This window comes from Carlito syrichta, unplaced genomic scaffold (genome assembly GCF_000164805.1).
Source record: "Carlito syrichta isolate Samal-C Ts95f unplaced genomic scaffold, Tarsius_syrichta-2.0.1 Scaffold305884, whole genome shotgun sequence".
Taxonomy (NCBI): Eukaryota; Metazoa; Chordata; class Mammalia; order Primates; family Tarsiidae; genus Carlito; species Carlito syrichta.
This window is the reverse complement of record NW_007249980.1, coordinates 520,818-536,212: the sequence shown is the minus strand read 5'-3', so window position 1 is coordinate 536,212 and position 15,395 is coordinate 520,818. Positions and strand designations below refer to the sequence as shown.

The following is a 15,395-nucleotide window of genomic DNA, read 5'->3' as shown; positions in this document are numbered from 1 at the left end:
TTATACTCTGAGCTTGAAATAACTGCTTTGTGCCACAAAATTCCTGTTCCTACCTCCATTTATGACTGAGTAATTCAATATGTCTTGAATATCAACATATTTTTATTACTCAGCTAATGTTGGCTTTGTTGGATTAATTGTCATTTAAAATGATCAATCGGCAGCTTTTTAGGTGTTATTTTCAAATTTATGAAAGGGAAAATTTGCAAGAGACAAATGTTCTTGAAGTCCATGGTAAAATCTGTTCTCTTGGGAAGCCCTGCCTTTTGTTTGCCATCCAAAAGGTGGATCACATTCTAGATCCCAGTTTGTTGCATCTGAGAAATCAACATGGTACCCCAGTGCTGGTTAAGCCCTTACATGGAGAAGTGGTATGGTTTGTGTGTTAATTTTATGAGAAATGCAATGTACTGGGATATAAAAGAGGAACAGCAAAAACAGTGCAGTGAAAACCCTTGTGCATCTGTGGACAGAGAACTGTGCTCTGTAAGTTTCACCGTAGGCCTCCGAGTGGAGCATCTTCTGCAGAGAGTCAGGAGGATGGCTAATGTATCGCTCGCCTTCATGGGCAAAATATCTTTATACCAAACTGTAAAAGACAAGCAGGTAGCTTTTTTATTGCTGAGCTTATTTAAATGAACACACCAGAGAATTACACTTCCAATCCAGAGGAATCCAAAGGTGTTGTCAGCCTGTTTGCAGTGAAAGTGATTCTAACCCTATAGGGAGACAGGGACAGGTTATATGCAAGCCACCTTGTTTCTTTTAATTTACTGATGTTTTATGTGAAATATTTGGTTTTGTCAGATGAATTCCAGTTGGAAGAGATTGTGCAAAATTAAAATGTATCTTCCATTTGATGGTAGGACAAAAACGAGAATATTCAACCACAGCTCAGTTCTCTTACTGTTTTGCCTTACTTTGCTATAAAAATAACTCATAGGTCAGTGGCTTATATACAGTAGGTACTTATTGCTCATAGTTCTGGAGGCTGAGAAGTCCAAGATCAAGCCCCTGACAGATTGGGTATCTGATGAGGGCCCTCTTTTTGGTTCAAAGCACCTTCTTGCTGTATCCTCACGTGGTGAAAGGGAAAATGTCTCTCTTGAACCTCTTTTGTAAGGACATTAATCCTACCCATGATGTAACCACCTCCCAACAGCCCCACCTCCTAATATACCATCACTTTGGGGGTTAGGATTTGAACAAATGAACTCAGGGAGGACATGAACATTCAGACCATAGCAGTTCTCTATTTTCCAGTTACAGTGAAAGTGATGCAAGACAAGGAAGTGCCTGCAAGGGATAAAGATACTTTGCCTACTTTACTGCTTTGCCTAGAACTAGAGTCATCGTCCTTTTTCTTTTTTCTTTTTTCTTTTTTTTTTTGAGTTGGAGTCTCACTCTGTCACCCAGGCTGGAGTGCAGTGGCACACTCACAGCCACCCCAGCATTGACCTGCTGGGCTCTGGTGATCCTTCCGCCTCAGCCTTCCAAGTAGCCGGAACTACAAGCGTGCTCTACCACACCCTGCTAATTTTTTATTTGATTTATTGTAGAGACAAGGTCTTGAAAGGTTGCCCAGCCTGGTCTCCAGCTTGTGGGCTCAGCTGATCCGCTCTCCTCGGCCTCTTAAAGTATTGGGATTTCACGCCGAGCCACCGAGCCCAGCTGAGTCATCCTCTTTTTAAAGTGCTTTTAGCATGAGCTAGATTATTTTCAGTCTTCAGTAGTATGACACTGACTTTTCAAGGTAATTTAAGATGCTTGGATGACCCTCTTTGCCCCATGCCCCCACCTCAGCCCATCCTTTGGCAATAAAGAATGCAGCCAAGACCAGGTGCGGTGGCTCATGCCTGTAATCCCAGCACTTTGGGATGCCGAGGTAAGAGGATTGCCTGAGCCCATGGGTTCAAAACCAGCCTGGGCAACTTGGCGAGACCTCATCTCTATAATAAATCAAAATAATTAGCCGGGCATGGTGGTACATGCCTGTAGTTCCAGCTACTTGGAAGGCTGAGACAGAAGGATTGCCTGAGCCCAGCAGGTTGAGGCTGTGGTGGCCATGAGCGTGCCACTGTACTCCACCCTGGGAGACAAAGTGAGACTCCAACTCAAAAAAAAAAAAAAAAAAAAATGCAGCTACGGGAAAAGGGTTAATGCAAGTGGCTGGCCAGCCTCTGTTATTAGAATGGGGTTCAAACTCTAGGACTGTGGTGTCAGTGTTTTAAAAAGAACACCACCTGTCCATTTCCAAAACACAACAGACTACACACCACATTAATTTTTAGACATACATAATACAGAAGAAAGCATACAGGAAGGGATATTATAGATTTAGGGTCCTTTTAAGTTTAATGGTAGTTCCTTGAAAGATTAAGCTTCTAGAAAATAACCACATTTTATGCTAATGCCTTCACAAAGGGTACACTAAGCAGAGTGGTGGCTCTGGAAAGTTCTACGGTTCCACAAATATATATACATTAACCAGTTTCTCTGAAAATATCACGCGCATTGGGAAGTATGGCATAGCACAGGCTTTGAAGTCATACAGAGCCTAGAATCCTACTGTGCCACTCACAAGCTGTGGTCTCATTGAGGAAATTATCAGACCCTCTCAGCCCCAGCTTCCTGGTCTATACAATAGACATAGACACAGTACCTGCCTCCTAAGGTGGCGTAGGGGTCAAACATAACCACGCTTTTAGAAGGCACGGCATACGGCCCACAAACAGCACCCACTAAATATTCTTGTTATTTGTATTACTTTCTCCCATTATCCCATTATTTATACTTCATTCTCATTATCACTAATACAGTCATCATAACCCTATAAAGTAAGTGTTGTTAGTCTACCGTTTTATACATGAGATAACAGAACCTTGGGAAGATTAAGAAACTTGCCCAAGGTGGTCTAATTGAACTCCCCTTGTAAATATGTACCCCAGAGAAGGCTATATTTCTTTCTCTGAAATGAGGATGTGTTGTCTTTAAGATATTCCAAGTCTCGGTTGAACACTCCCTTCCGGAGTGTTCCAGGCCTAGGCCTCACCCAGCGTTAGAAAGAAAGAACATTGTAGTGCAGGAGCCCAGAGTACAAACGCCAATGACCTCAGGCAGGTTGGTTATTTTAATCTCTCTGGGGATTAGAAATAATACAGATAAGTATGGAACACATCCTTGGCATTCAATAATTAATCTTCTGTCACCAGCCATTCTGACGAGTGCCTATAAAAAAGAAGGCACTGGCCAGGCATGGTGACTCCAGCCTGAAAATCCCAGCACTTTGGGAGGCCGAGGTGAGAGGATTGCCTGAGTCCACGGGTTCAAGACCATCCTAGGCAACATGGTGAGACCTCGTCTCTACAATAAATCCAAAATTAGCCAGGCATGGTAGCACACACCTGTAGTCCTGGCTACTTGGAAGGCTGAGGCGGAAGGATCACCGACGCCCAGCAGGTTGATGCCGGGGTGACCATGAGCATACCACTGCACTCCAGCCTGGGTGACACAGGCGAGACTCCAACTCAAAAAAAAAACAAAAAAAAAAAAAACCAGGCACTTCCAGAATGTCTGGGCATGGTGACTCATGCCTGTGATCCCAGTATTTGGGGAGGCCAAGGTGAGAGGATTGCTTGAGCCCAGGAGAATAAGGCTGTGGTGACCTGTGATCGTGCCATTACACTCAAGCATGGGCGATAGAGTTAGACACCAATTAAAATCAAAACTCAAAGGTAGGCTTTTCCAGAATCATACGGTGAACACTTAGAAATTGGTACCTGACTCTCATCTGGAGGCCAGTGCAGCATCAGCTAAACCTAGCAGGTACATGTGCACCTCTACCTTCCTATCCAGGCTCTGTGCAAATCTAGAAAATAATAGAACAAGGGGAAGGTGGGCATCACGTCTTGTCTTTTAATCTCCCAATCTACAGGCAAAAGCCTAGGCCCAGCACTGAGCCTGGACCTTATTAAATCACTTAATAGCCATTGCCTTAACCCAGTGATCATAAGTCAGTTCTGCCTAGGGAGAACTGAAAAAGGCCTCCAAAGTATGACAGAATGAGAATGTCTGTATTCTTTTGAAACATGCTAGCCACAGTTCCCACAGCCAGCGTCACCAAGCCACATAGTTTTTCACTCATTGCTCTTCTTTTTTGCCATGTTTTAGCCTGCCCCAGTCTTCTCATCTTTGTCTGTTAAGTGTCTCCCACCAATACCAACATAATCCTTTAGCCCCACCATTTTTTTTTTACCACATTGCTCTCTGGCACATTAGTACTCTCTTTCTTTTTTTTTTTTGAGTTGGAGTCTCACTCTGTCGCCCAGACTGGAGTGCAGTGGCCGCTCCCGGCCACCACAGCCTCGACCTGCTGGGCTCCGGCGATCCTGCCGCCTCAGCCTTCCCAGTAGCCGGAATTACAGGCATGCGCTACCACGCCCGGCTGATTTTTTGATTTATTGTGGAGATGAGGTCTCGCTGCCCAGGCGGGTCCCGAACCCGCGGGCTCAGGCAATCCGCTCACCTCAGCCTCCCAAAGGCACGGGATGACAGGCTGAGCCAACCGAGCCCGGCTAGTACTCTCTTTCCACCCTTTTAGTCTTACAGCGTGTTTTTAGCCTACTTTCGAGCCAATTTCTTCAGAGTTAGAACTTGCTCCCCATCTTTCATGGGGGTTCTGCTCAGGTTTTCAAGTTTTGGTCATGACTGTGGACTGTTGGGTCACTGTGTCCTCATCTGTGGAAGGAGGCAGTCGGCCTGGGTGGCCTCTTCAGGTCAAAGGTCACACTTGGACATGATCTCACTCCATCTCTCTGGACCCACGTTTCCTCACTAGAAAATAAGGAAGTTAGACAATCAGTCCTAGGTAGGCAAAAGCGGTTACTGGATTCTGTTCTGATTCTTGTTAGTACCTCAACAAGAAACATGTTAAACAGTGTTTTCTTGCCCTTTTCCTCTGTAGACTGTAGACTGCTTTGGGATTACGTCTATCAGTTGCTTTCTGACAGCCGGTACGAAAACTTCATCCGATGGGAGGACAAAGAATCCAAAATATTCCGGATAGTGGATCCCAATGGACTTGCTCGACTGTGGGGAAACCATAAGGTAAAGAGGCAGCAGCTATCTCCTGTATAAACTAGTGCCAAAGCAAAGTCTTCGTTCCTGGATTGGAGGATCATTGTCTGTCTTCTGCTTTCTAAGTGTGCCTGTCATTGTTTAGTTTATTCCTCGCTGGGCAAACAGACAGTTGCAAAGGGAGGAAAAAAATTCAAGATGCCTTTTCCATCTGTCCCATATGCCAGGTTAACGCAGCGTATCCCAGTTTGATAGAGCTGCATCATCACGAGCAGCCTTTGCTTCCACTCCCTTTGACCTGGCCCTGTCATTCCCACTGTCAATAGGAACCAGGTAAAAGGGAAGTACTACCAGACTCACAAGGGGCCTTCGGGATGTGTCACCTCTTTTCTGCTGTTAGGAACTCCCATGTTCACCGAAGCCTACTCCTTCCATGGAAATACTTACAGTCTGACTGTAAAACATCCCCTTCACAAGCAAACAGTACAGGAAGTTTGATTGCCCCACAGTTCTCCAAAATGGAAGGAGGGAACGGAACTTAAGACAGAAAAGTCTTTCATGGTAAGGAAACGTGTGCAGATAGAAAAAGTGGGTAACCACAATCCAGGCCCACCGGCAGGTCGATCTGGGGCAAAGCCGAAAGACCCCCTGGTCGCACAACCCCAGATCAGCCAGTAAAACCACGGGGGAGGCCTGGCCCAGCTCAGCCCAGGCCTGCAGGCTTCTAAGAAGGCAGTGGGTAATGCAGCAGACTGTGACCAAATATGGCGCGGCCCCACTGACAGCCACTTCCCTGTGTGAGTCACTGAGAAAACTCCCTCTGCAACTCCCACATGGGGCCGCAGAGCCTCGGGACTTGGAACCACTGTCTTCTTGCTTCCACAACAGGAATTCAAACCCCCAAAAATGTTCTTCCTTAAAATGACAGACCAGAAACACAAGTCTGAGAAAGGTCACTGCAACAAAAAAAAGAAAGTCTGTGTGGGTCAGAAGGGGAAGGTGACCCTCAGATGGGGGAACCTGCAGGAAATTCCTCGGGCACAGCAGAGAGTCTTGGGAAGAGGAAACAAGGTTGCTGCAGGATACGCTTTATTAGCTGGCGCTCCCCGACTTCTGACAAAGGGTGATTCACCTTAGGAGCAAACCTGGGCCACGTTGACTGTAAAAGCTAAGAGGTGGGGGACTAATGGACCTGGAAGGCAGCAGATTAGCAGGTAGCTTTCCCAAATGGCAGGGCCGCAGGGAGCAGCTGAAGAGCTTTTATTTTAAGAGCTCCCCCCCTCGTGCCTTTTCTAGGTTGGTTTCATTGTGTCTTTGTGCTTTCTTCTCTCTTCCTCCTTTGAACAAACAGAACAGAACAAACATGACCTATGAGAAAATGTCCAGAGCCCTGCGCCACTACTACAAACTAAACATTATCAGGAAGGAGCCAGGACAAAGGCTTTTGTTCAGGTAGCACTTCCTTTTTCTCCTTTCCTTCTTTTGGGAGGATATTGTTTTCTTTGACTAAGGGGGAGGAGGGAGACTGTTAAGATCTCTACCTGCCTATCTGATACCCAAAGCCATCACTGCTACAGGTTGGATACCAGGTGCTGGTTTGTTAGGATTTATAGGGGGAAAAAATTTCTTATTTATGTCTGTCCTGTAATAAAGCCAAAACTAAATAAACACAATCGGATTCAACTTTAAAATAACACAGTAACCAAATAGTATTATCTGACTTTAAAGCTGCATGTAAAGAGAGCAATGTAAGATTGTCAGTGGCAAAGTAAGGAATTAAACCTAGACATCCAGGTACCAACCAACCCTCAGTGTAAAATGCTGGTGACCCACAGTAAGTCATGAAATAGATTTAACGGTTCCAGTGCAACCTTTTTAAAATGAAATTAGAATAATATCAGAATGTGTCACAGGTGGAAAGAGTGACTGTTGATTCATGAAAACTTTGTTTCAGGTGTGTGTGTGTGTTATGATGATAATGATGTGTAAACATCTGAAAGCTGTTGCATTAGAAATCCTCTTTCTAGGCTGGGCTCGGTAGCTCAGCCTGTAATCCCACGCCTTTGGGAGGCTGAGGTGAGTGGATTGCCTGAGCCCACGGGTTCGAGACCCGCCTGGGCAGCGAGACCTCATCTCTACAGTACATCAAAAAGTTAGCCGGGTGTGGTAGCGCGCACCTGTAATTCCAGCTACCTGGAAGGCTGAGGCGGAAGGATCGCCGGAGCCCAGCAGGTCGAGGCTGCGGTGGGCGGTGGCCGGGAGTGGCCGCTGCACTCCCGTCTGGGCGACAGAGTGAGACTCCAACTCAAAAAAAAAAAGAAATCCTCTTTCTAGACTGCCTTACAGCTGATGAGCTCCAGCCATTTAACCTACCGCACCGATGATGATTACAAGTACTATGCAAGAAAGAATTACAAGAAGAAGGGATCTAGAGGACTGATCAGGAGAGGTATAATTAGACCTCTGACAGAGTAGTAATTGACATGGAGGGACCAGGTGCAGATTAGGAGATGGTGACATCAACAAGCAAGACTTTAGGTTATGGGTTTTGGCAGGTGGGCCAGAAGAGAGCAACAGATAAGGCTGGAGATGTAGATTTGGAATGATCTGCACCCATGAAGAAAATGACACTGATCTGGGAGTAGACGAGCTCACTGAAATCCTAAGTATTTATTAGAGAGAGCAGAGATCCTGGGCATTTAGCAATGGGAAGGAGTGGCAACTTAGGAATAGTAAAAATAATTGAGACCTTCTAAAGAAACAGAAAAGGCTGCTCAAAAAATGGAACTAGAAGAGAATGAATAAGAAAAAACATCCTTTCTCTGGCTCTGCTGATGCCTTTTCTCCATCTTTCACCCTAAATTTAGTCCTTGGCTTCCTGTTCTTCCCACTCTACACTTTTCCTGGATGAACTGATCCCATTATACAACTTTATTTATCACCTCAGTGATTACACTCCTAAATCTCTTTATTCAACTCTAAATTCCCCCTGCAATTTCAAATTTGAATTTCCAAGAGCTTCTTGCAGGATGTGTCCACTTAAATATCACATTAGTATTTCTTTTTTTTTTTTTTTTTTTTGAGTTGGAGTCTTACTCTGTCGCCCAGGCTGGAGTGCAGTGGCACACACACAGCCACCCCAGCGTCGACCTGCTGGGCTTCAGCGATCCTTCCACCTCAACCTTCCAAGTAACCAGAACTACAGGCGTGCGCTACCATGCCCAGCTATTTTTTTTTTTTATTGTAGAGACGACATATCGCCGAGTTGCCCGAGCTAGTCTCGATCCCGTGGGCTCAGGTAATCCACTCATCTCGGCCTCCCAAAGTGTTGGAATTACAGGCTGAACCACCGAGCCCAGCCCACATTAGTATTTCAAACATGACACCTTCAAGACAGACTCTCTTATCATGTTAGAAATTCCCCTCGGCTCCGTGGCTCATTCTGTAATCCCAGTACTTTGGGCGGCTAAGACAAGTGGATTGTCTGAGCCCTCGGGTTCAAGACCAGCCTGGGCAACTTGGTGGGACCTCGTCTCTACAATAAATCAAAAATTAGCTGGGCGTGGTAGCGCAGGCCTGTGGTTCCGGCTACTTGGGAGGCTGAAGCGGAAGGATCGCCGGGGCCCAGCAGGTCGATACTAGAGTGGCCGTGAGCATGCCACTGCATTCTAGTCTGGGCAACAGGGCGAGACTCCAACCTGCTGGACTCAGGCGATCCTTCCGCCTCAGCCCTCCCAGTAGCTGGAATGCACTACCACACCTGGCAAATTTTTTATTTATTGTAGACACAAGGTCTCGCCATGTTGTTCAGACTAGTCTCAAACCCCTGGGCTCAGGCAGTCCTCTTATCTCTGCCTCCCAAAGTGCTGGAATTACAGGCATGAGCCACCACACCCGGTACCTACTCTATACTGTGTTGCAGGGGCTAGAAGCCTAGGAACCAGATTTCCCAGGATTTCTTGCCAGAAGATCCCAGGTTGGAGTCTACCAATGACAAGCACTTTCATGAGATTTGGGAGATGAGAGAAAGGCAAAATCATTATATTGCTTCCCTGGCAATAGAAACTGGTGTCTGGACTTAATGATTCATATTAGAATTAATTTGACAATTTCTTTCTACCTCTGGTCCACTGCCCTGCCTGCCAAAATTATAATACATACTGCCAACTTCCCTACAACACTAATATGATTCCCTGTGCCAGAAATGTATATTCTTTAACTTTTTGGCTTTTTAGTATCTATACCTTCAAGATCTCTTGCCCTTTATGAAACCTTTTCAACTGCTCCAACACACATAGATATCTTCTTCCATCATCTCTTGGGTTCCCTTGGCCCTTAATGACACCATGATTTGCATTTTTAATACAGGTTGAATTTCCCTTATCCAAAATGCTCAGGACCAGAAGTGCTTTAGATTTTCAGGTTAGGGACTTTCAACCTGTAAGTTGTATGTGTGAAGCCCTTCTCCTCACCACCAGATTGTAAGTTTCCGGAGGGAGAGGATTATATTTCATATAATTCTGTATTATACCTTATGGAAGCTTTTGGTAAATGTTTCATGACAAGCCTGGTATGGAATATCAGATTCTTAATATGGAAATGAGGTCAGAAGAAGAAAGGGGTAGTTTGAAAGTCCGTATCTGTATTCATGTCCTAGGGAGAATCTTTAGTGACTTCGGATATTGAAAGAGAAATTTTAGCTCGAGGATAAAAGTAGCAGACTGTAGACACTCTAGATCATACTGCTTGAGAAGTTTAGCAGTAATGGGTAGAAAAGAAAAGCAGTGGTCGTTGGAAGGTTTATACGCTTACAATAAAATATTTTCAACAAGAGAAAATAATAGTGCTATTGGTGAGTGAGAAATTAGTCTTTTTTTGGGAACTGAGTGCTGGAAGCCAAACTTGCACAATATAAAGGCTTCTTGGTGTAAGCACAAGTGTGCAACCAAGTGAAGTATTAAATTATAGGTGCTCACAATTTTAAGTGTTGTTTGTTTTTTGAGTCAGAGTTTCACCGTCACCCAGGCTGGAGTGCAATAGCATACTCATGGCCACTGCAGCATCGACCTGCGGGGCTCAGGCGATCCTTCCACCTCAGCCTGCCAAGTAGCTGGAACTACAGGCACACACCACCACACCTGGCTAATTTTTTTATTTTTTGTAGAGACGCGGTCTCGCCAAGTCGTCCAGGCTGGTCTCGAACCCCTGGGCTCAGGCAGTCCTCTCGCCTCAGCCTCCCAAAGCGCTGGGGTTACTAGCATGAGCCACCATGCCTGGCTACAATTTCACTCTTGAGGAAGGCAGATTTCAATATGGATTGGTGCCCTTCTCAGTTCTTTGATGATGAGACAGAACACAAAAGAACGAGTAGGACTAACCTAGTGCAAGGAGTCAAGAGGGTTCCAGATAAGGGTGAAGCTAAAGTTTTATAGGATGACATGAGCCATGATCTGTATAAGAAAAAAAGACAGGTAGACTTGAATGGGCTCATACTAGTGAATAGTGGAAGAGTTTCCTAGGTAAAGATGGCAGAAGGCCCTGAGAGGCAGACCAAAGAACGTATCCCTGAGAGGCAGACCAAAGAACGTATCCCTGAGAGGCAGACCAAAGAACGTGGAAGAGGAAGAGGAAGATAAATACTCATTGTAGTCTTTTGAACATGGAGGATTGAGAGAAAATGAAAGTTTTAAGATAGTTTATCTGGTGCAAAGAAGAATATATGGGAAGGGAAACGTGCAGCCACAGGGTTGGGGCGGTGGAAAGGGCACTGCTAAAAAACATTTGCAAACAGCCTACGATTCTGAACCATGTAAGTTAAGGTCAAAACATTTCACTGGCATCATTTCCAAGTGAGCCCACTGAACAAGAAGTCGAGGCTTGCTACACACCCCAGCTGCAAAGGAGGACAGACTAGTATTTTGGGTGGATCAGTTTTAACAGTGAAAAAGATTATCTTTCAAAAAGAAAGATAATTGCCTTTCAAATTTTACAAAAGCTCCACTCACTTGTCCTATTATAAAAATTTTCCTAACATTTAATTGTATCCTTTGAGTTAAATTCAAGTTCTGAATACCATTCCCTGGACTCACAGTCTGGAATGGAAATGGATATACAGCTCTCATGGGTCTTTGTGAAATCTGGCTCTCTAAAAATAAGAAACGCAGAAAAGTGACCTGAACCAGGGTTTCCTCATGTGGTCATGTCATTATACACCACACAGCCCCAAAGGGCACATGCTGCCTCATAGTCACCTAGACTTTGTTTACAGTCACTTGACTACTTTCAGGAAGTCAGAGGAAGGAGTGCCTTTTCCTAATTTGTACTGTCAGCATTAATGTCTGGATTCAGTGGCTCTCCAGCTATATAAGGTGATGAGGCCTTTCTTTATGTATATATATATATACACACATACTTACACAGGTTAGAGTTCAGATTGAAGACAGCTTTAGGAAAACAGAACCCCTTGACTTCTTCATTTCCTCTTCCAAAGGTTTATGAAAACCCCAGATGAAATAATGAGTGGCCGAACAGACCGTCTGGAACACCTTGAGTCCCAGGAGCTGGATGAACAAATATACCAAGAAGATGAATGCTGAAGGAACCAACACTCCACCTCAGCAAGCTGGCAGCCCAGGGAACCCCTGCCCTCCGAGATTGCTAGAGGCGTGACAGCACAGGCGGGCTGAGGAGAGTGGAAGAGGAAGAGACCCCAGAAATGGCAGGGACACTTCCCTTGCAGACCAAGCGGGACCTCAGAGCACCTTAGACAAACCACCCAGCAAAGGCGGGGCTGGAGTTCTGGCCGAGGGCATGAGCCTGGGACTCGCATGTCACGTTTCCTTCTTTGGAATCTCTCATCTGTGATTCCTCACCCTCACCCTTCCACCATTGTTAGTTTCATGGTGTTTTTTTGTTTTGTTTTTTTTTTTAAGAACATGCAGTTTGACTTTCATCATTCATATAGGGGAAGACATCTGATGTTGTTTTCCTATGGAAATATATATCTGTTATATATATATATTTTTTGCAAATCTCACAAAGTACGGCAAGCCCAGCTGGTCAGGAAAGAAAATACTTGCGGAAGGGTTTAGGTTCCTCTTTTTCCTGCCACATGGATCAGGTTTGTTCCTGTTACTGTTGGGTCTTGGCTGAAAAAAAGAAAAAAAAAAAGATGCTTTTTAAAAAGATCAAGTGAAAAGGAGGCCTCTCTTTTTCTCTTTCTCTTTCCTTCCCTTGCTGCCCTCTGTCTTCCCTCCCTGCCTGCTGTTGAGTTTCCGATGATGCCTTCCGGCAGTTCAGCCTCTTGAGAGTCTTGGGGGATGGTTGGCACCGAAACAGAACCAGTGACCTGGGTGCTTTGCGGCCAGCAGCACAAAATCAAACCCAAACCCCAGCATTTGGCCACCCATTTGAGGGAGGCCAAAACACCGCAGATGCCGCTATCCTCTAGAAAGACGCATGCTAGTCCAGCAGGCCGTCCCTGAAGTGACAGAACCACACGGCCGTGGCGGAAGATAAGGAGAGAAGGCCGTCCAAGTTATTTGGAAGGCCCCAGCAACTCGGGATTAGCTTGCAAGTGCTGCAAAGTAGAAAATACGAAAAGACCACACAGGCCTGGCGGTCCAGAAACTGGGCAGAACTGCTCTTTAGTGGGGATTTATTTTTCCAAAGCAGATTATTGAGGCTAGTGAGAAAGAAAAACTCTTCTCTGCTCCATTCCAAAGGCCATCTTGTGGTCCGTTTCATGCCTTCGCCTGATTTTTTTTTTCCCCCAAATCCTAGCCTTTTTTTTTTTTTTAAGTCTCCTGGTCCCCACTGGACACAGAGCATTTGAGAGGGAGAATCCCAGCATGCGGTCCCAGTTGCAACCAGTGTTTGCCCCACCTGGGCAGGCAGGAAATTTCTCAGATACATTATTCTTCCTTTCATAACTATTTCAGAAAGTACCCATTCATGACTCTTTTTCACCTCAAAATAAGGCCAATAGCATCTTGTCAAGTGAGGGTAGTGCCACTCCTTAGTACTTTTGATGATAACAGATATTTTTAGAAAGCTGTTTTAGATTTTGTTTTCCTTTTCTAGCCATCTAAATTGACTCCTCCAATATAGATGCAGAAATCCAGTATTTGGAGAAGAGTCTTTTTTAATCTGGAGAAGAGTCTTTTTTAATCCCGAAGATTGGACCTGCCTTACAAAGCACCCTCTCCACTATCCCCTCTGTGCCCTCTACTCAGCTGGGTAAGTGTTGGGTACCTTTGTGCCACTAGTAGCTGCTTCCAGACCCCCAGGCTTCTCCTCCAGCCTTTTTGAGTTGAGTCAGGCACCTAGAGGTTAGGGGAACACAGGCAAGAGGAATTCAGTTCTCCCTGGGCCTTACTGACAAGGACACCAGCCTAGGGGGCAAGTCGATGGACTGTGGTTCAAGGACACTGGAATTAGAGGCTGAGCTAGGCTCTTCAGCCTTACTCTATTCCTGCCTCTTATCAGAGCACAGGTAGATACACGGTGGCCAGCCCACTCTTATTGTCATGTTTTCCCTACTCTACCTGCCGGGAAGTCAGCACAGGTAGATACACGGTGGCCAGCCCACTCTTATTGTCATGTTTTCCCTACTCTACCTGCCGGGAAGTCAGGGACCTTCTGTGTGAGGTGAGAGGGTCTGGTTGTGAAGGGTTTGGTCTCAGTCAGCTGGAGTGGTGATACGGTGCTGCTGGATCCCAGCATGCCACAGATGTCTTTCAGGGGTGTTTCACGGGAGGTGGCGATACCTTGTTCAGCCTCTAAGATGACTGATATGGTAGCTCGAATGGTGAGATTAAGCCAAATACTTAATGTGTTGTGAAAGCTATTGAGTTGAAGAACTGGAGAGAAAGGGTGGATTTTTACTTGACCCTTTGTATGAATATGAAATCATGACATCAGAAACCAGAGCATGATGTTGCTAACATTAGGACATCTCATTCTAGCTACTTTATCCAAGTACAAGAACTCAGTCTCTGACTGTTCAAAGAAACTTACAGTGGAATCAGAAAGGGAAACTCTCTTTTGCCCCCAAAATTTCTGTACTTAGGGCAATATCCAAGGAGACCATGTAAGACTAAAGACGACACCTTCAGCCACTTGAAGAAGGTATAGAAAGTGCTCATTCCAATAGTCTTTATTTCCCATTCAGACACAGATTGAGCACCCCTAATCCAAAAATTCAAAACTCCAAAACTTTTGAAGCACCAACATACCACCACAAGTGGAAAATTCTACACCTGACACCTTGCTTTCTGATGGTTCCATGTACACACATTTTTTAAATATTATCTAAATTATGTTAAATATTGTATGAAAGTGGCCAATTGCAGTGGTTCATGCCTGTAATCCTAGCACTTTGGAATGCCGAGACAAGAGAATTGCTGGAGCCCAGGAGTTTGAGATCTGCCTGGGAAACATAGTGAGACCCTGTCTCTACCAAAAAAAAAAAAAATCAAAAAATTAACCGGGTATGATGACTCACACTCATAGTCCCAGATACTCAGTTTGCTGAGGTTGACGGATTGCCTGAGGCCAGGAAGTTGAGGCTGCAGTGAGCCATGATGGTGCCACTACACTCCTACCTGGGTGACACAGTGAGACTTTGACTCAAAGAAAAAAAAAGTGTATAAAATTACCTTCAGGTTTTATGTATAAGGTGTATATGAAACATAAATGAATCTTGTGTTTAGATTTGGAGCTCTCCCCAAGATCTCTCTCTTCCCCTCCCCCTTCTCCTCTCCTCTTCCTCTCCCCTTCCTCTCCCCCCACATACATGCACATACAAATATACTAAAATCCAAAAACATCCAAAATTCGCAACATTTCTGGTCCCAAGCATGTTAGATAAGGGGTACTCCATCTTTATTACCCATAATGGTTTTTGCTGATTCCTTGACTGTAAAAGTCCTCCTCATTTGTTCTTAGAAGACCTGGGCAGGGATGGCACTGGGGATACTGTATTTACACACTGCAGACTCTATAAAGATTTCAGATGCAGTTTAGCAAACCTTGATGAAGCACATTGCAAGGAATCCAAAGATCAATCGTGCATGATCCCTGCCCTCAGAGAGTTTATATTATACCTGCAGAATCCATCCAGCATGACATGTCTCAGTTCAACACTAAGGACTAAGGGTGATAAAATTTTCAGCAGGGACCAAATTAAAAGCACATCTATCTATCTGAATAGTTGGTCTTTGCCTTTTGCCATCATGGGATTTATTGACTGCAAAATCTGGTCAGGAGAGGAAAATGCAAAAGAGCTCTGCCGTGTGGGGGGTGGGCATGCTCACTTG

The 15,395-nt window shown here is 45.0% G+C and overlaps 1 protein-coding gene across 1 annotated transcript in view; it reads left to right on the top strand.

Annotated features, from left to right (window-relative positions):
- Window positions 1–12,278, top strand: part of ETV6 (ETS variant 6) — a 150,767-nt gene extending 138,489 nt beyond the window's left edge. The window contains exons 6-8 of the mRNA XM_008062925.2: window positions 4,964–5,106; window positions 6,428–6,528; window positions 11,567–12,278. Coding sequence (XP_008061116.1) covers window positions 4,964–5,106; window positions 6,428–6,528; window positions 11,567–11,672 — 350 coding nt within the window. The 3' untranslated portion in view covers window positions 11,673–12,278. The remainder of the gene's footprint in view (window positions 1–4,963; window positions 5,107–6,427; window positions 6,529–11,566) is intronic.
- Window positions 12,279–15,395: the final 3,117 nt, after the last annotated feature.